The 19,808-nt window shown below is 45.9% G+C and overlaps 1 protein-coding gene across 2 annotated transcripts in view; it reads left to right on the top strand.

The window, feature by feature from the left end:
- Nucleotides 1–245: 245 nt before the first annotated feature.
- Nucleotides 246–19,808, top strand: part of ELAPOR2 (endosome-lysosome associated apoptosis and autophagy regulator family member 2) — a 449,018-nt gene continuing 429,455 nt past the window's right edge. Inside the window, exon 1 of one of the 2 annotated variants that reach the window (XM_085652909.1) lies at nt 246–604. In XM_085652909.1, the coding sequence (XP_085509035.1) occupies nt 464–604 (141 nt within the window). In that variant the 5' untranslated portion in view covers nt 246–463. The remainder of the gene's footprint in view (nt 605–19,808) is intronic. The other variant, XM_085652910.1, reaches the window with a different exon arrangement.

Here is a 19,808-nt window from a genome sequence, read left to right as displayed (position 1 = left end):
TAATCTCCAGGAGCGTGGTATTCATGGCAGGACTCGGGCAGCCCAGTGAATCACTGACAGGTGACAGCACCGCCATTCACTCCGGGATGAACAAAGACTGACCATCCTTCTGTAGATGGAGGCGACACGCAGTGCCTGTGCACGGCAGCCCCAGGGCGCGCGCCCCATCCTTCCCGGCAGGGGAAGCGAGGTGCGCGCGCCCATTCACCGCCTCCTCCGTCTGGTGACGTCACGAGGCCGGCTGTGTCACTGCTGCTCCATCCCTGCTCAGCCCGAGCCGGTGTAGGTTAGAGCAGGAGCGCTGGGAAGGGTCTTCGGAAAGAAGGGCAAAGGGTCAGCAGAAACAAAGCTCCAGACCCTAAATAAACGTTAGAAGCGTGGGCACGGATTAAGCGCATCTCTGGCTGCCCGGCGTTGGAGCAGCGGCGCTGTGCTATCCACGCCCGCAGGGGCGAGCTCCAGGATGGAAGCGGAGAGCAGGAGGCGAGCCTCGAGAAGCTGCTGCCGTTTCACCCAGCCCCCGTCGTGGGCTCTGGTCTGCTGCCTGCTGCTCTTTCGGATCGCCCTGCTGGGAGCGGCCGAGCAGCCTCCCCGCTGCACAGAGGTGAGTCGGTCCGGTGCGGCTCATTATCGCGGATGAGTGTGCACTTTCTCAATAATTCAATCTGCGGCACTCTGGTCCCTGCGTCTGATTCGCATCGCGTGGACATCACCATGTAGGTGTGTAATATTTGCACGTTCTCTTAATCCTGACCATAGAACAAACCGCCGGCAGCATTACCTGCCACACTATTGTTTGTCTTAAAACAGCTTATGTTGTGGACTCCTAACAGCATACTGATACATGTGCCCGAACCCCAAACGCTGAATTGCTCCCCTTCTCATGTCAAGTTGGTGATGATTTGTAAAACAGTTCAGCAGGTTAGTGCACCTGCAGAGCTGCATGTTCAAACCCACCTTAACGACTTGTCATTTATTTTGGCTGTGTAACCAAGATCGGACTGAGACAGAAAAGAGGCCTTGGCACCAAAATAAAGGCGTCCCACATTAGTGAATGAGGAAACCACAAAACGGGTCCCTTGTTTACAAAGTGGGTCATTTTGAACTTGTAAAGACTAGCTGAATAAGTGTTGTGCAACGTACGGAGGACTGCGTTGATTTGTGCTTGCTGCATGCAGCGTTTGTTTTAATATCAGGAAAAAGCAACAATAAAAACCTGCCCTGCATACCATAAAACATGACCGCAAATAGCACAAAAAAACGGCCTATACACTGACCTGTCATACCAACCTTTCAGGCACTTCCCGATTGCACTGCAGCCACTCAGACCCTGAAGTGGCTACTGAAGTAGGATGCAAGCAGTGGCTACACTCTGTGCTCGCAATCAACCCATAAAAGGCCCTTTAGTACGTGATGTTGATATGCCCCGGTTCTATAAACCTGAGCCATGCCATATTGTAACATTTTTAAAAACTATGCAGGTACAGTGGTGAATTTCTCACTAAAGGGGGTGCTTCTTTAATTATCAGTGTCCTACTGGAAACAGCAGGCGTGTCCTTTTAATTAGGTCCACTTTACTCCCAATGTTTGAAATCTCCCCCCACTGACATTCGTCAGGTGTCTCGGGACAGTGCTGCTACGAATGATGCAGGCTAACGTAAGCCCTCTAACGCCCCCGAGGTTATGCGGTGACTGAGCTGAGATACATTTAGTACAACCTCTAACGTCGTACAACAGTTAAGGGAAAAGGAGTAATGTACTAAAACTACACCGACAGAACTAACCCGTGTCGCCGCTGTCGAAGCTTAGAGTGCCATACAGCCCCAGGGACTTGGGCAGGCGGCTTCACCAAACAGGGCGCACATTTTTCCGACTTATTTTTTTTTTTAACTCGTCATTAGTGTACTGCGACTCTAATGGTATCTGGTCGAGTTACTTAGACCTGACCGGAAGCTTCAAGAGCTCAGGCTGCCTCGTGTGCCACAGCGTGCAGCACTGGGCGCAGGGAGACGCTTGTTATCGTGTGTAACCAAGGGCTCGTCCTAGCATTAGTGTCATGTCACGCCATCTGTGCGCTGACTACGTGACTTCGTGTCGCCAACGCATGGTTCCACTGGATTCAACACATCAGTGCATTCTGGGAGTTGTAGTAATGTTTGCATACTAAAACTAATCAGACTGTCTGTTCTATAATTCGGTGGCTTGCAAAAGGAAAGTACGGGTCTGGAAACATGCTTTCCATTAGTACGAGCCATGTTGGTAACTGGTCACCCCAGGCCAGTAGAACGTGTCCTTCCTCCTTATGGCTCATACATGGTTTAGGTTTCCAGGAAGATTTAGCTGCCCGCTAAAGAGAGAACTTTTATCGTTTTATTCAGGTGTGAATGATGACTTTTTTCAGGACTTTAAGTGGGATGAGGAAACTGGGGGTGGGGTCTTTCAAAGCAGCGTGCCCGATGCAATTAAGGACGTGGCTTAAAAAACAGTAAGCTAACAATCTGTGTTTAGCATAGTGGGCTGCCCGACTGGTATTTTGCTGTTTCTATCATTGTATCCACACATATAATACAAGTAACATTACACAAACAACAAGCCAGGGCTGTTGGCTTTGTCAGTGGTTGTTAGTTGCAAAAAAATAAATAAGCAACAACTATGGCTTTGTTGTATATAATATTGAAAATGCTTCAGTTCTGAAATGAGACTGTGAAAGAACTAAAACGAGTCTCTTTGAAGTAACATCAAAGGCTCTGAGCAGTGGTACTATGCAGAGTTCAGATTTTTAGGTCAAGCCTGGGCAGTGCATGCGGCACTGCCAGGCATGCTGTATTGGAGTATGGACGTGAAGCTCCGCCCACTCTCTGCCCATATTTTTCATTGACTTTTGTCATTGTCCTTTGTAAATGCTGGCTTCTGATTCGTTAATAGGCTTGTTAATCCCTCCTTAGTACCGCCTTGTCTTCACCTGTAACCTCCCATGAGGACTGGCTCATTTCCTTTTGTTGTGTTACGGTATGTCTTATTTAGTCTGTAAGCACTATCTTCTTTAATGAGTTTCTCCTACTGCAGGCACAATATGTTATCCTCCAACATTCGGGGCTCCATGCGTGCTTTCTATTTCCAAGCAGCCCGGGATAATGGCGGCCGCTTCTTTGAAGTGAAATAGGTCTTGCATTTACAAGAGTTTGAGCTATTATCATTGTAAATGGCAATGCCTTTTATTTATGTGTTAATTATCAAAATAGATAAATAAAAGGCATTGTCATTTACAATGCCCATTGCTTAAACTCAATTTAAATGCGAGACCTATTGCTTACAAATATTTGTTTTTTCACTCTGAGGGTGAGGGCAACATTGGGGAGCCCAATAGGGGCCTGTCTCGGCACCTGCTTTTTAGGTCTCGCCTGAGCAGGCGCGCATGCGCTGCACTGCGAGACTTTAAGTAAGGGCTTTTTAACTTTAAACACACGCTCGTGCGTGTGCTTTTTTTTTTTAAAAATCAAACCTATTGGCCTTTGCATGCGTCTTTCTAAGAAAGACAGCACGCAATTGGCCAAAGGCGGGTGTATGGCCCGCCTTCTCTCTGCCTTGGCCTAGGGTCCGCGGGGGCGAGCAGCACTGCCATCTGTAACCAATTATCTTAATTGGACACAAATGGCGGTCAGGGCTGGTCGTGTTGGTTTGCCCTTGTAGTGGGCGCATGCGCATTATTAGCGCGTTCGCGGTCGCCGCGCTTGTTCATTTTATTATTGTCTTTACATGGAAAGCAACCACCAGGGCTACTTGAGAAACTTCAGGGCAGATGAGCACTGAGGGGTGTGACTGGCAGTGGGCCTGAATACTTAAAAGCAAGCGCCCCTTATGCCTCCTGCCTCATCACATATAAAAGCATAGTCTGCCCGTCAGGTTGCATTTTTTACATGGGAAACTGCTGCCATTACTGCCCTGGCTACTTCCTCATACAAGCCTAGTGTTATCTGCCTGAACTCGCGTGCATGCATAGGGCAGCTTTATATTCGAGGTTAATCTTCTACGGTGCACGCGGAAACCACCTATTCCCATACTTTTTCATCAACACATGTCCCGAGTTGCAATCCACGCAGTGGCTGTCCTGGAAAACGCACTGGTATTTATTTAGTGCTTGTTTACTTCTAGAATTCACACACGGCTGCTCTGGCGCACTCGAGGTTGCCACTCTTCGAGGCTCCGCCGGAGGGGTCTGGTTCGGGCATGGTCAAAGGGCACATGCCCGATGCAGGGGGGAGGGAGAGAGCAGAGCCCTCGCCATGCCCCCTCTCCCCTGGAGGTAGTGACCCACCATGGAGTGCATCCGGGAGCTGGTACACAGCTGAGCTCCGGGGAAGAAGGCGCACCGCTTGCTGGGGGAGAGGCTGTAGAAGGACGGGATACTACAATTGCCTCCAGCAGAACCTGCCAATGCCCGCTGCAGGCAGCGCCAGTTAGTGTTCCCGAGCTCCCTGGGCTGCTGCGTGGCTCGACAACCCCCGGCTGAGCCGTGAGTCTGACAGAAGGTAGCAGCATGCAGTCTCTGCAGGAGCTGGAGCCAGCCGCACTGCAGACCGGGCGCTGGTACTTGGAAGTTGCCCCAAGTGGACTCCGGAGCCCGGGTGTGAATGGGACTTCTCACCCTCTTCCTGCTTTCTGTCTCAGAGACTCCTTCGCCAGGCGGGGACCGACAGCTCTGGCCAACATCGTTCTCATTTTGTGCCAATTACATGACATGAGTACCAGGTAATTGTCCAGAACATGTGTGATTCAAACAATATTGGGCTCCGTACGCCTCTGGTGCCCGTGCGCACGCTGCTCTCAGATGTGATGGAGATGTTGGTTTGTGCTGGTAGAGTCACCTGTTGACATCTCATAGTGAGAGCCCCCGCTTACTGAGTAGTTGAAATAAAAGGTATGAACTTCATCGGCTGTTGAGTTTTTTTCCGGGAAAAAGCTTAGTAAAAAGCCATGTCAGAGAAGGCGCCAGTGGGTCGTTATGGCCGGCGGAGTAGTGTGTGGAGGGGTCATTTGCGGTAGTGTGGGTGGCACCGTTAATAAGCAGACAGCACCCGTGGCGACAAATGTCCTACCCCGAGCTGTAAATACCAGAGGTTACTGTTAGCAAATTTACTGTATTTCATTTACTGACCTTGGGGTGGTTGGAAGCGGGAGTCGGACTCATTACCTGCAAGGCAGCAGTGTTTTGAAACACACAACGGTTTGAAGAATTACTTGCGCAATTTCTTGTCCACTTCACATTTCAGGGTTGAGGTTCCATGAAACATTACTAAGAAGTACTGAGGAAAACGTTTGTTTAATGTCTGTGCTTATTGCACTTTCTCAGGTGTATTTGCTGCATCAGAGGACCTGCTGGCCGATTAACAAAAAAAACCAAGCATTGGCATAGCCAATAGGTCTCGCCTTTGGGACCTTATAAGTATTTAATTTTGCAGCACAATATCCTTGGTGCAACATCAACTGTTGCATGGCGTAACACTTATAATGTCCCAAAGGCGAGACCTATTGGCTATGCCAATGCTTGTTAGAAATGGCGGTGCTGAGCATCGGCAGGACCCAGCCCACTTAAAGCCCTGGCATTTATTAAAAATCAAAAACATCGTGTCTACACTGTAGACAGACCATGTTCCAATGCAGCTGCAGGGCGCTCCCTACCCAACACGTTCTAAAGGACTGTAACATTTGTGTCATTGAACTATAAAGGTGCGCACAGGTTTTTAGAGCTTTTCTCTAAGTCGCTTGATGGCGACCATTTTATCAACATCAACTGCCCTAAAACCACAAAAGAGAAAACTGCACGAGGAGCGTTAGCCCACTGAGCTGCCTGACCGGAGCTGCTAGTCCTAATTTAAATACCTCACAGTATCCTCTTTTGTCCTAAATTAAATACATCACAGTATCCTCTTTTTTGCCCTGTACTTATGCTATCTGGGGTTGGTATATGTTTTTTATCTGTTGGGCCGGAGACTGTTGACGTTCTAACAGCTGTGCGTTTAGATTAGAGGAAATGCATTATTAGTGTTTTTACGGCGCCAGCGTTTCCTGTTAAACAGTTATACCAGCTGAATGAACAGGCGGGGACAATGGCCGTCTCCAGCAATCAATCGATCGGTCCCACCCTGTGGTCGATATTAAGCGGCCCCTTCGATTAACACACATTCATTCATTAGTACGTTTTTAAAACAAAAAAAGCGGCCTTGTCACACTTTACCTATTGGACCCACACACCTCGGACGCTCTATAACTAGGCAATCAAGGGCTCTCTGTAAGGCGGACGCAGGGAATGGGGCTAGTTTGGTGGATGTCCGGTTCCTCCACAGACACCTGCTGCTGTTCTTCACCTCTTACTTGTAGCTTCTGAAAATCTAGGCTCAGGCGGCCCACAAAACATTGCCCACAGCACTGTATTAGCAGCTCTTCGGATAGAGCCGGATTAAAGTTTCTGGAAATTGGAACGCGGTGAGCAAAATTACTGAAGAGCCCCTAACTTTCGCAGTGCTTAATGGAATGAAACAAAAGTCAGGGGTGTGTATAGATAATGCTCGGTTCGAACACAGTCTACAAAGCAAAGGTAGGTGGCACATGTGCAAGCAGAGGAAAGGGTGGGTCGAATGTACGCACAAACGTTTTAACAATGTATGCATTTACTTCTGTCCCTATGTAGCATAGTAATCACGCTGGGCCCTGCCCTGGAAACACACTATTTATTGTTGTGGAAAGCTATTTAGCGTGTTTCTATGGTGCGAATGGGGAGGGAGCACTCTAGGTAAATGAGGGTGTGTGTGGGGGGAGCGGTGGGGATGGGTGTACTCCATCCGAAAAGTGGTTTCCTTAGGAGAAAAGGATATACAAAACAAGCTAGATACAATTTACAAGTGCGCATTTGTGCCACATTTACGAACACACCACTTTCCATCTGATAAACATTAAACATCATCGTGACATAGACATCATTTTCCAGGGCTGCAAGATCCACAAATCATAAGATACGAGAGTGGTTCGAAGGGCAGATGGCTTGTTGCAGGAGTACATGTATCAGGTGAGCCCCGGGTGCTAATTCCAACATCAGATGAGTCGGCGGCATCGATTTATTTAAAAATTCTGCTCACACCTGATCCTTCGTGGATTGTATTCCATGGGGATTAAAATCACTATGACACATTTAGATTAATCTGGCAAGCGAAATCGGACTAAAATGTCTAGGAAAATGGTTACTGAAGTACTACACAAATGAATGGTAGGGCATACTCTGAAAGACCATTCGCATGTTCAGCATCCGCATATTCAACCTTCTACTCACAACAGGGCCAGGTTTTCAACTTCCACTGGTTTCGAGTTTCCTCCCACCTGTCGACCCTAGGTGCATGTGACTGAGGTGAAGCTCAAAGCAGCACTTCTCTCTGGTAACTGTCCTGTCATCCATCATGCATACTCTGGTGGCGACTGATATTCACGTCTCACAGCAGATGTTGTTGATGTCATAGGAGAATTGAAGGCACCATATTAGAAATACTGAAATTGACAGATAACATTACCAGTATAGATACATATTAACTTCACAAGAAATCAGAGGAGTGCATACATGCTAGTCATATGAGTCTGTTTTACAGAAGTGCTGCAGGGCTTATGTACTTTTTGGGAAGCTTCAGAAGTATCCAAGTGGAGACCGTATCTTGATGGACCACTACAACTGTTATCTAAAGCTGCTGTTATGCCAATAGGATCTGAGAAGAAATCAAGGTATGTTTTGCTGAAGAGCAGCTCGGTACTGCAGTTACTTTTAGGCAACGGAGATAGGGCGGGAACAAAATAGAAACGCTTCTCGCTTCCCAAAAATCCAATCACCACAAGATGAGTCCATTATACGAGAATCCATTAATCCCTAAGAAAATTTATGAGGAGAGTAGAGGCAGGAGCCATGAAGAGAATTTTTGCGATTAGGGTCTTAAATAGCAATGGCTCGCTCAAAAGTCTAGTCCAGTTTCAGGACAACTTTAAGTTACCATCTAGAGGTATATACATATTTAAATACTTTCAACTCAGAAACGGATTTTCATAGCGTTTAATGTTAGTTAATAATGTGTTGGGCCCTGTAGGGTTGGTTCACCTACATAAAAACAGAATATCCTCCATGGTTACACTAATCTACTTAATCGCAAAGTGAAATTGAACCTCAGAAGAGCAGCCAAGCTCAATGGGCAAGAGCCGGGTTAACAGCAACAGGCTTACTGTAATTGTGAATAAATGCACTAAATATTTAGAGATTCTAGTATTTAACATAAACTTTATTTCATATTTTTGTGGCTGTATTTGACTTTATCTAAAATTAAATCCTGGTATGTCATTGCAAACCCCAATTTCCCAACGTGTGAAAAAGAGATGGATGCATGGGACCATATGTTTGTAGAATGTCCTGACCTACAGAACTTCTGGGTTTAAGCACAGATCCAACTGAGAGACTTTACTGAGGTAAATATTACTTCAAGTGTCAAGAATGCTCTCATTGGACTTTCATAAATCCAACAATCCAAGTAGTCTCTTGTACACAACCTACTCTTTTCGGAACTCGAGCTTCACGTAGGCTGATCGCTAACAAAAGTAAAGATCACTGACCTATGAAAATAGATGAGCAGAGATGAAGGGAATAGCGGAATGGAGAGAAGTTTTATGTAAGAAGTTGGATAGCAATTAAAATGAATAATCCGGGGAAAGGTGGTTTATTGAAGGAGGCCTGGCTTGGCATCAATGCGTCTTTGTCAAAATGAGTAAATTAAGAATAACTTTTTAAGAATTTCTGCCCCATAACTCTCTAATATGTTAATGTTTTATATCAATTTCTTATGCATTCTATCGAACTTGGACCGAAATTTATTACTGTTCATTTTTATATGACTACGTCATTATTTAAATGCAAGTTGTCTTCAGGTAGTGCATTTTTATCCAGGAGACTCTACTTAATTGAGTTTAATATAAGAACTGGTCATTATATTGCCTGTGCTATTATATTCACTTTGTTATGACACCATAAAAAATGTGTGAAAAAAGCAAAATGAAGCATCACCAGTTAAGGATTGAATAGATATTAAATTGCGAATAAGTTTGTGAAAAGATTTCAAACATGCCAGTCTTCTCAGCGGTCTACAGAAGCACAGGGCAACTTCAGCATTGGACACCCCTAGCCACAGTTCTAACTGTATCAAATGACCACACATTAACAAATATCTAAATGAATACCTCCTCTGTGAATTTGGACCCAGAACAGATTGCCCTACTGGATTCAGGAGACATGGCGCCTCCTTAAATCATTAAAGCTCTCATGTATATTGTTATAAGTGTTACCCCCGAGTCACCACCCAACAGGCTAGGTTTAGGGGGTGTATTTAATTACATGAACCTGGGACATCACCACTGGTCTATTGAATGCTACTACTCAACTGAACTCGCGGTCCATCCTATTGCAAAAATGGTTTGGCTGCTATTATGCAGGGTGTGCTGATGACACCCACAACAGTCCAGGATGAACCCGTTGGTTCCCACGAGGGTGGGTGTAGTCTTTGACTTAAAAGTTGGGGCACTCAGAGCCCCAGTCTTTGAGCAGATACAGGGTTCTCTTGTGCTGTGTCAGGCAGGATGACTCTAACAGCATCACCCACTTCCATTTCAGGAATAGAGAACTGATGTAAAAGGAAGCCAGAATACTGTCTGAAACTGTGACCTCCTGCCACCCCCCTCCCTTGCAAGGGACCAGGTGGTCCCGTCCATGTGGCATGTCACATGCGCTTCAATTGGCCCTTCAGGTGATGGCATGTGCAACATCTATACAGAGTCCCTCCTAGGAGGCCTCTATTCACTTCCCTCGAATTGTGCTTCTGCTTAGTGCATGTTCCCTGATGGAAACGTTCATCAGCCAGGCAGGGGTCCTTGATTTATGTGATGGACGCCCCTTCTACAAACCATGGTGCACCCTCTTCCAAATAAATACGCGAGTTGTGTCCTTCATGAGGCTGAGTAAGCATAACCGGAATAGGTACAATTTGTGTCAAATATGTGAAAATCTAGGATCTTCTTTGTTTCTGTGGGGAAGCAGTAACGTTTTTGGGGAAAACCTACATTTTTGGCCGAAACTAATGTAGCAGTCTACTTTAAGATGTGTTTGCTTAATTGATTGATTGCCAACTTTCTTGAATGTCCATATATCATTCTGATTGAAGTAGAGGAGCGGTGCCTGTTCCATGGGGGGAGAACTCTCCGCAGCCCTGCACTGTGCTCTTGCCATAAGGATCTCTGTCCTGCTCACACGCTTCTTGTCAGCCTCACTGTGTCTAGGGGTCTCCAACCTTTTCTGTATTAATAGCTACTTCGGATCAGTGAAAGTCATCCCGAGCTACTAATATCAGCATCGTAATAGTAACCACACGAGACGAGACTACATCAGTTGCCACAGTATACAAGATTACCAGCGGTGATCACCTCAGGCATGGTTGCCAGTAGTAATGCAGAAAAGACCATGTCAATGTGGAAAGCCTCTACATTCGTAGTACATAATAGCCATGGTTGAAATACCCCTGGCAACAAGGTAATTCTATTAATAGCCGGTCTCCCCAGTGTCACATGATTTTTCAATAAAATAGCTTTATATATATATGTTGCAAACGCAACCATTTACTTCCAAAATATCAGTTTATTAGTTATGTGAATACACAGATTATCGTCTCCGATACATTCTTTTCAAATTTTGTATACATATAGAAATTCAACCAAGCGAAAGCTTATAATTTAGTAGTCTGGGGGTACACAGGAGTGCTACTCGTAGATGGCTGGATAGCTACCAGTCGCTCAGGACTGCCCGTTGGAGAAGCCGGGGTTAGATGCTGCACTCTCCCACACCTTGCTTCACATCCATGTTGTGTGTTTGTGCCCGTAAGAGCACCGGGTGCTTGACAGAACACTGCCTTAGCCTGGGTGACTCAGAGAAACCAGTTCTGTGGCTAACCTGAAAAGACTCGCTAAACAGGTGCCCACTGTTCAATCTTCTTACTGTACTCACCGGAGCTGCCATTACAATAAAGTAGAACCCCCTTCAGCGCAATCTTGTAACTTTTGGTGATAACTGCCTCAACGGCGCAGGCTCTTCGGCCGCTACTCATTTCTTTCTTGGTGCTTTTTCAATTTCTCACTCTTTCTAGAAATGTAGGCAGGAATCTGTGGGCGGAACCTAAATATCTGCATTTTCCGGAATGTATACTGCCCCTCGGTTTTACTCTCCTTGAATAATGCTGGCTGCTTTCTTCTGGAGTGGATTGTAAGGAGGGAACTTGCAGCAGAGATGTGGAGCGGAAGGACAGCCAACATGCAAAAGGATCTGTGCGTGCATTTTCAACCGGTCGAGATGAGTGAATTTCGGGAAACCTTAATGTAAAATATATTTACATTCGAGTCTCTTTATTTGGTTTTAAAGATGGGATAGTATACATTCGCCCGTATCGCATAAGCAATTTATAGTTTTGTGTGTGTGTGTGGGGGGGGGGGGGGGGGGGGGGAGGGGGGAGACCAAGGCTAACCTCTCCCTACCCCAATCATGAATAACAGAAGGCAGAATGTACCGGCACAGGCGAGTGGCCGGGAGCACGATTACAATGTGATAATTATGGCATCCGATAAAATCCGACACAAATGCTCGGACTTTTCACCTGTTTCAACTTTTTGGGGAATAACTTGCAGATTGTGGCGCTCCATGCACCAACATCCGCATCTCCTGATAAATACCAGCCCTTTTGAACTTCGTTTTTACAGGTGCGCGGTAAACTTCACCCACCCTGTGCAAACATGGTTTTGTGTAGGGATGGCAATTTAATGGGCCATTTGTAATCGGGGCCTGAGTGTTGTTGAGTAAGAGAGGAGGGAAATGAACAGAGAATAGAGGGTGCCTGGATGATGTCGCGTTTCCTAGTTACCTCCTGCGCAGGTCTCCCCAACTACGTCCGGATGATTCTGTAGAAGCAGGAGAAAGATGACGTGTGTCGGAGGGTTTCTATCAGTTGCACAGCTGAGCTGCAGCGTCAGGAGATGTTAATAAAAGGTGCATTAACCCCGAAAGGTAGTCTTTTAATGGCCCTATCCAAAATATATTTAAAAGTACCAAAACCCACCCACAGTTATTCCAACATAGCACATAAGCACATAAACAAACATGAATTATTTACTCCTTAAAACATCTAAACGTTTGTCTTTTGACTAACATTACGTCCGTTAAAGTAAAGCAGAATTTATCATGGGCTTCAAAACAGAAGCCAAGAAACTATTTATACCATGCTCCCGACGACAGTAGAGTAGAATTGATCATGTGAGTGTATGAAACTATGAAGGTATAGAGCTTGGTCAGGGTTCTTCGGGTTGGATTAGCTTTGTCAGACATTCTGTGGGGTGGTTACATGGAAACAATAGTTGGATAATCCAAATGTCTTTGACATCGCTGACTGAAAAGAAAACCACAATGGAAGGGGGTTGCTGCCGATGTGGAAATAATTTGCGAGTTAAGCACATTATACATCGAAAGTATGTGAAAAGCGTCTCCTAGGCGCTATCCTTATTTGATTTAACTGCTAATGCATGTTTGAACTCCTCACACAAGCTATAAAGTGGTCAGAGATGTGGGTGTGGAAGAAGTTGCCACTAAACATGTAACCCCCACTTCTTTTGTTATCATTAGCAGGTATGCCAACGCCTGGAGTATGACACAAGCCACACTGAGAGTGTAGTCCTAGGAATGTATTACACCCTGGTATAATGTTACAGTACAAAAAAAAGTGATGAAAGGAATGTATGAATTCATGTCAACCACTGCCGATCGCTCAGGGCGACATTCCAGTTCATAGTTTTTTGCTGGTTGTGTCACTCTAGAGAGCGCAAGAGAGAGTAGCCAAATGCAAATCAGTCTTGCCCTGCCTTAGTAAAAACAGTTCAGGCCAAACTGCCAGGTTTTAATTCAAGCAACCCAAGTCTGGTTTTAGACTCCTTGGACCTCATCCGTGAGCTGCAGCTTGAGTGCTATGCCACAGTGAGCATAATTCTGTTCTGCTTATTTGTATAGCACACTAATCACCTGTGAGGGTATCCAGGTGATTCACAGGCATGTAGGCTGAGTTCCCGAAGGAAAGGGGAATAACTCTAAAAGCCAAGTCTTCAGCTTCTTGCAGAACTCAAGAAGTGATGAGGAGGCTCTGATGTGCTGTGGTAGGATGTTCCAGGCTTTGGGGGAGATGTGAGAGAAGGTACAACCTCTAGTTTTGTTCTTGTGTACATGGGGTATCTGTAGTAGTGAGAGTCCAGCAGATCGGAGGTGTCTGGAGGGGTGGTGGAAGTGTATGTGGCTATTGTGGAAAGCGGGGCCTCTGTTGTGTAATGCTTTGTATGTATGTGAGTAATTTGAATTGAATATGCTTGTGTAAGGAGAGTCAGTGAAGTTCTTTGAGTGGTGGATAAATGGGAGTATGGCAGGGTAGGTTGAGGGCAAGTCTTTTTGTAGCATTCTGGATGGTTTGGAGCCTGTTTAGGAGCTGTTAGATGAGTCCTGCATAGAGTGTGCTGCCGTAGTTGAGTCTGCTGGTAATAAATGCCGGTGCTACTGTTTTCCTGGTGTTCTCTGCTAGCCACTTGAACATTTTCCATAGCATCCTAATGATGATGAAGCAGGCGAAGGTCACTGCACTTTTCCTGGGCTAACATGTCGAGTTTGTCATCGAAAATGATTCCTAGGTTTCTGGCATGGGCAGTGGGGACTGGTATAGGGCAAGGGTCTGCTGGCCACCAGGTGGAGTTCCAAACTGAAGTCTTCCTTCCGAAGATAAGCACTTTAAACTTGTCTCATCCAGGTGGCCACAGCAGGCATGCAGGTGGTGAAGTTGTGTTTTGCTGTGGGGGTCGTCTCTGTCAGGGAGAGTATCAATTGAGTGTCATCTGTATATGAAAGAATGTTGATGCCGTGCAAACTGATGAGGCCTGGCGGTGGGGTCATGTAGATGAGCATTACTTCCTCCTGAGGCTTGAGCCGGGAGATGATTTTGTGTGTTTTGTACAACTGATATTGCATACTTTGCACAACTGACTTTTTAATTCCTGCATACTCTTTGGTTTTAAATACTTAAAAAAATATCTTTAAGCTGTATGTTGCCTTGAATCTGTGTTGCACAGCCGGGAACGAGCAGAAGCTGACGGACCATGCTAGTTAGAGCTGGGCTGCCATCTTGGGGGTATTCCGGTCAGCGGGCTAGTTCTTTTCCCCTGACTCTCTATTAAGACACGCTGACCAGAGTGCACAGCGTTACGTCCTCCTGAGGCTTGAGCCGGGAAATGATTTTGCGTGTTTTGCACAACTGATATTGCGTACTTTGCACAACTGACTTTTTAATTCCTGCATACTATTTGATTTTAAATACTTGTAAAAATACCTTTAAGCTGTATGTTGCCTTGAATCTTTGTTGCACAACCGGGAACGATTGCTAGTTAGAGCGGGGCTGCCATCTTGGGGGTATTCCGGTCAGCGGGCTAGTCCTTTTCCCCTGACTCTAGTTTAAGACATGCTGACGCAAGCGCGCAGCGGGCGTGCCACAGGCACGCCAAAGGCAAGTCCGTCTGCCCCCGTCCTCGCTTGGCCCACGCTCAGCGCCAGCACACCTGCCCATTTGAAACCAGATAAGCCTATAATCTTGAAGTACTCTAGAACACAACTTCTGGGGCTGAACACGACTGGTAAGGCTATTGGTTGCATGTGTCTCGCCTTTAACACAAGGCCTTCATCTCCTTTAGTCATCTGCCACAACTGCAACATTGCTTTGCCTAATCTCTTATACCAGACCATCAAGCCCATTAAAAACAAAACGACAATAACAGTTGAGTGTGAAAAACGTGTATTAAAATTCATACTGCTTAATGCCAGATCCCTGGTGAAGCACAATCCTGAGTGTGCGACACTTCTAGTGGGAGAGGATACAAAGCTGGCATTCGTTACAGAAGCATGGACAGACAAAGCTTCAGGCCCAGATCTAGTCATCGCCACCCCACCTGGGTTCCAATGCTGCACTCTAAACAGGCCACTAGGAAAGGGGGGATCAACAGTAATTTACTACAATTCGATTTAAGCTGTCTTTCAGACCTTCTCGAACCCAGCCTGCGAGGCACTGTCCTTTAGCCTCAGCTTATCCCATCACCACACTTTTAAGGGCATCCTAATATATAGACCACCGAGACCTAGGAGCACGTTTATAACCTCAATTGGAAATCTGTTGGAAGAGGGGCTCTGCACTGACTCCTTAACTATCATGTGAGATTTTAACTACTATCTGGAAGGACTTACGGAACCAGATACAGTGACCCTCATTGATATGATGAACAGTGCTGACCGTAGGCAGCACGTAACTGGCCCCACCCATGTGGCAGGGCACACTCTGGATGGTATTTTTTCCACCACCCACATCTCTTGTTCACTGGTTTGTTGGCTCTCGTCTGGACAGAGCATGCAGCCGTACAATTTGAGCTGGCCCTTCTGGATCATTGTTCTATTGGAGGAGGCCCTAAGAGGCAGATGAGAATTAGAACCTGGAACAAAATTGAGGCCACAGACTTAGAAGAAATGCTTACCACAACTGCTGGCAAAATGCCTTCAGGAGTGGAGGAGGCTACCACCCGATATAATGATTTGGTGGAGTCAGCCTGTAAAAATCTAGCCCTAGTAGAAATCCAGTTTCCTAAAAGATCACAACCCTCCGCCCCATGGTAAACGGAGGAACTTAGGAAATCAAAAACTGATATGCCAACGTTTTGAGCGGAATTGGAGGAAAGAATACAAGGAAACAGAGAAAAAGATATACAAACAAAGCCTTGTGATTTATAAACAACTTATTCACTGCAAACACATTTTTCTTTGCTAATCGAATTAACTTAGCAAAAAATTCTGCTAACAAGCTCTTCAAAACTGTATCTAGTTTGGCGTCCCCCTGCCCAGCTAAAATTCAGACGAGCCAGGAATTATGCGAGGACATAGCCAGGTTCTTTCTGAATAAAGTGGAGTTCATCTTTTTGGCGTTTAACTGTTCAAGTGCAGTGGGGACAGTCGTCCTAACAGAGGGACATAAGCCAGCATCTGGCCCCCTCCCTACCCTTGACAAGTTTGCGCCGTTATCTACATTTGACAGTCAAAGGCTCCTCATGTCAGCAAGATCAGGCTCTCTTTACGATCCCTGTCTAGTCTCTGTGATCAAACTTGCCCCGGGACCTGTTGCCCTTTCACTCACCTCACTATTCGGTGCAATGTTTGAAGCAGGGCACTTCCCCAAACTCTGGAAGGTAGCCTCGATACTGCCACTGCTAAAGAAGCCCAGTTCGGACCCCAAGGATCCTAACAATCTTTGACCAATCTCACGCCTCCAGCTCCCAGCAAAACTGGTTGAGAAAACAATGAATGTGCAACTCGGTGCCTTTCTACGTGAAACTTAAGCTCTGGACCCCACTCAATATGGTTTCAGAGAAGGACACAGTACTGACTCCGCTCTCATAAAATCCACAGAAGAGATTAGGGAAGCCTTGGATCGGGAAGGCAAGGTCGCTCTAATTATGCTGGATCTATCTGCGGCCTTTGATACAGTCCATCATGATCTGTTGATGGATCGTTTGATGGCATGCTGGGTCCAGGGTAAAGCGTGGAAGCTTTTTAAGTCCTTCCTAATGGACCGATCACAAATCTTGTCATTGGGCGAATTCTACTCCAAACCTTTCTTCCTGCCTTGTGGAGATCCCCAGGGGTCGTCTCCAAGCCCCACACTTTTTAATGTGTATGTATCGTCTTAGGCCTCCCTGATCAGCTCCTTTGACTTTTGCCTTACCTCATATGACAAACAAATTGTCGTGTCTCTGCTGCCAGGACAGGAAGTGGGAATAGGCAAATGGTTCAATGAAGCGGCCGGGAGGTGGATGTCACAAAATTGCCTGAAGCTCAATTCGGGCAAAACGGAGGTCATCCTTTTTGGAAACAATGCCAACTTCTGGACCCCAAATTGGTGGCCAGAAACACTGGGCACTCTTGCTACTCCTACCAGGAAAATTAGAAATTTACTAGTCATAGTGGATGATAAGCTCAACTTTGGTGACCAAGTTAATTCAGTGGCATCTGCCATCTCATACACCCTCAGAACGATCAAGAAAATACTGCAGATTTTGCCAGCTGACAGTTGGCGGACAGTAGTTACAGCACTTAACCTGTCACGTCTGGACTACTGTAACAGTCTACTTAAATATTCAAGAGCGTTTTTTGAACAAACTTCAAATGTTGCAAAACGCGGCCGCTAGACTGCTTACCGACACATCTAAATTTGCATCAATTTCCATGGAAATCAAAAGACTGCACTGGTTACCTGTTGGGAATTGGGTGCATTTTAAATCTCTCTGCACCATTTACAAGGCCCTACAAGGAACAGGACCTGCCCATCTGAAGCAACAATTTCAGTGGCATATGCCCAAAAGAACTCTTCGCTCTCTTGGAGCCAAATTAGTGACAGCACCACCCACTAAAAAAACAATGTGGGGAGGGAGAAGCTTTCCTGCCTGCGCTGCAAAGGCCTGGAATGACCTTCCTTTCCATCTGAGGAATTCCACCGACCTCCTGACATTCAGAAAAGGATTAAAAACATGGCTCTTTGCAATGTAAACTTGTCTACAACGCTCACTGTTCAGAGGACAGTAGCTAGCGCCAGGACAAATTGGAGTAACCGCTGCGCTTTAGAAATACGTGATATATATATATATATATATATATATATATATATATATATATATATATATATCACGTATATCTCCAGTTACCGCTGGTGCGTGGAAGACGTGATTGACATCAGTTGCTCCAAGAACACTCGCGGACACGGACCTTCGTTAAAGTGCTTGTTTTAATTAATTTGTGAGGCTGTCGTCATAACGTTTCGGCTCAGCAGAGCCTTGATCACATGACATGATATATATTAACATAACAAGGTCAGGATGGGAGATGATCCTTGGAGGACTCCATAGATGAGGTTCTTGGTTTCTGACTTGTAGAGTGTCAGGCAGACTCTTTGTGTCGTTCCTGTAAGAAAAGAGCAGATCCAGTTGAGGGCAGGTCCTTGGATGCCCGCTTCATGTAGTCGTCAGATGAGGGTGGAGTGGGAGACCGTTTTGAAAGCTGTGGAGAGGTTGAACTGGATGATGACTAGTGTTTCTCCTCGGTTAAAGATCATCCTGATGTTGTCAATTGCTGCAGTGAAGGCAGTTTCTATGCTGTGGTTGGGTCTGAAGCCTGATTGAGTGGAGTCTAGAAGTTGGTTTGTGATGAGGTGGTGGGTGAGTTGCTTTTCCATTACCGTGGCTGGGTGGGGAAGAAGGGGGATTGGATGGTAGCTTTCTAGCTAGGTGGGGTCTGCTGAAGGTTTCTTCAGTAGTATGTTTACCTCTGTGTGTTTTCAGGTCTTCAGGAACTTTGTTGTGGTTGTGGGAGAGTTGAGGATGTGGGTGAGTATTAAGCTGATTGGGGAGTGGCCTATATTAAAGATGTGGTGGAGGCAGGGGTCTGTCGGGGCCTTAGAGTTGATAGTGCAATTGATGTTGGCTGTCTCTTCTAAGGTGACAGTTTTCCATGCTGTCTGGGTGTTTCTGAGGTCTCCGGTTAAGGTAGGCAGAACTCACTGACTTCCACTCTGTAGAGGTACATAAAAACTCTGTTAGATTCTGTGGAGTTCTGCAAGCAGGCGTAATTCCTCACGGCACGCTTCTTGTGCTGATTTTTCTTTTTTTGCCGGGAGCTTGTTCCTCGCAGTAAAATCAGCTCAAACAGCACCAGCAGCGTGCCATAGGGTGCTGCTTCTTTCTACCGCTTGAGTAGATTTGTGACTCAACTGGCAGCTTTCTAATAGTGAACGGTAGCGAACTGCTGCAAACGCCTGTGTTAGAAATCTCGCTGGGGGGCATTCTAGCGCCTGAAAATTGCACTGAAGATGCAAATTCTTACTCGTCAACTTAATGTTGGTGAGCTTCACACGAGAAAAAACTCCAACAAGAGGCGGTTGGCAGAGTTTTGCTGCAACGCCACATTCCAAGGGGAATGTGGAGTGGGCAGAAATCTGCGAACTCCGCTGGCGGAGCGGAATTATCACCCATCCCTAGTCTTCGATGGGTAGTCTGGCAGTGAGGTTGGTGGGGTCCGGCTGTGGGTCGTAATTGTTGTAGAGGGTTTTGATTTTGTTGCTGAAGAATTCTGATAGTTTGTTGCATAAATCTTGCAAGAGGGTGATGTTTGTTATGGAAGCTGATTCAGTGGTCTTTGATGATCACAGAGATGTCTTTGTATATATTAGTGCTATTTTTTATGTTTTCTGCTAGGACTTTCATTTTAGTTTCTCTGATCTGCCTGTGGTAGTGTCTGTGCCGCTTTTAATGTGACTGTGTCTGTTTCTATGTGGTTAGTTCTCCATCTTCTCTCCAGTTGTTTGCAGTGTTTGGTCGCTTTTAGTTCTTCGGTGTACCAACTTGCTTGCTTCCTGGTACGCACTATATATGGTACCATACCTGGTACCCTTCACACTTAGGACATCTACAACATCAAACAACAAAGCTATGGAAAAATATAAGAAAACTCTTCTCAGCATCTGGCGATCAGTCACTCAGGGCCACATTGCAGTCTGTTGTTTTTCACTCACTGTGCAGCTTTAGAAAGAGACTAGCCATGTGCAATTATTATTACCACTCCATCCCTCTTCCTCATCCCC

Source organism: Triturus cristatus, chromosome 4_1, assembly GCF_964204655.1.
Source record: "Triturus cristatus chromosome 4_1, aTriCri1.1, whole genome shotgun sequence".
NCBI classification, from domain to species: Eukaryota; Metazoa; Chordata; class Amphibia; order Caudata; family Salamandridae; genus Triturus; species Triturus cristatus.
This window is presented reverse-complemented; position numbering and strand designations above follow the sequence as displayed.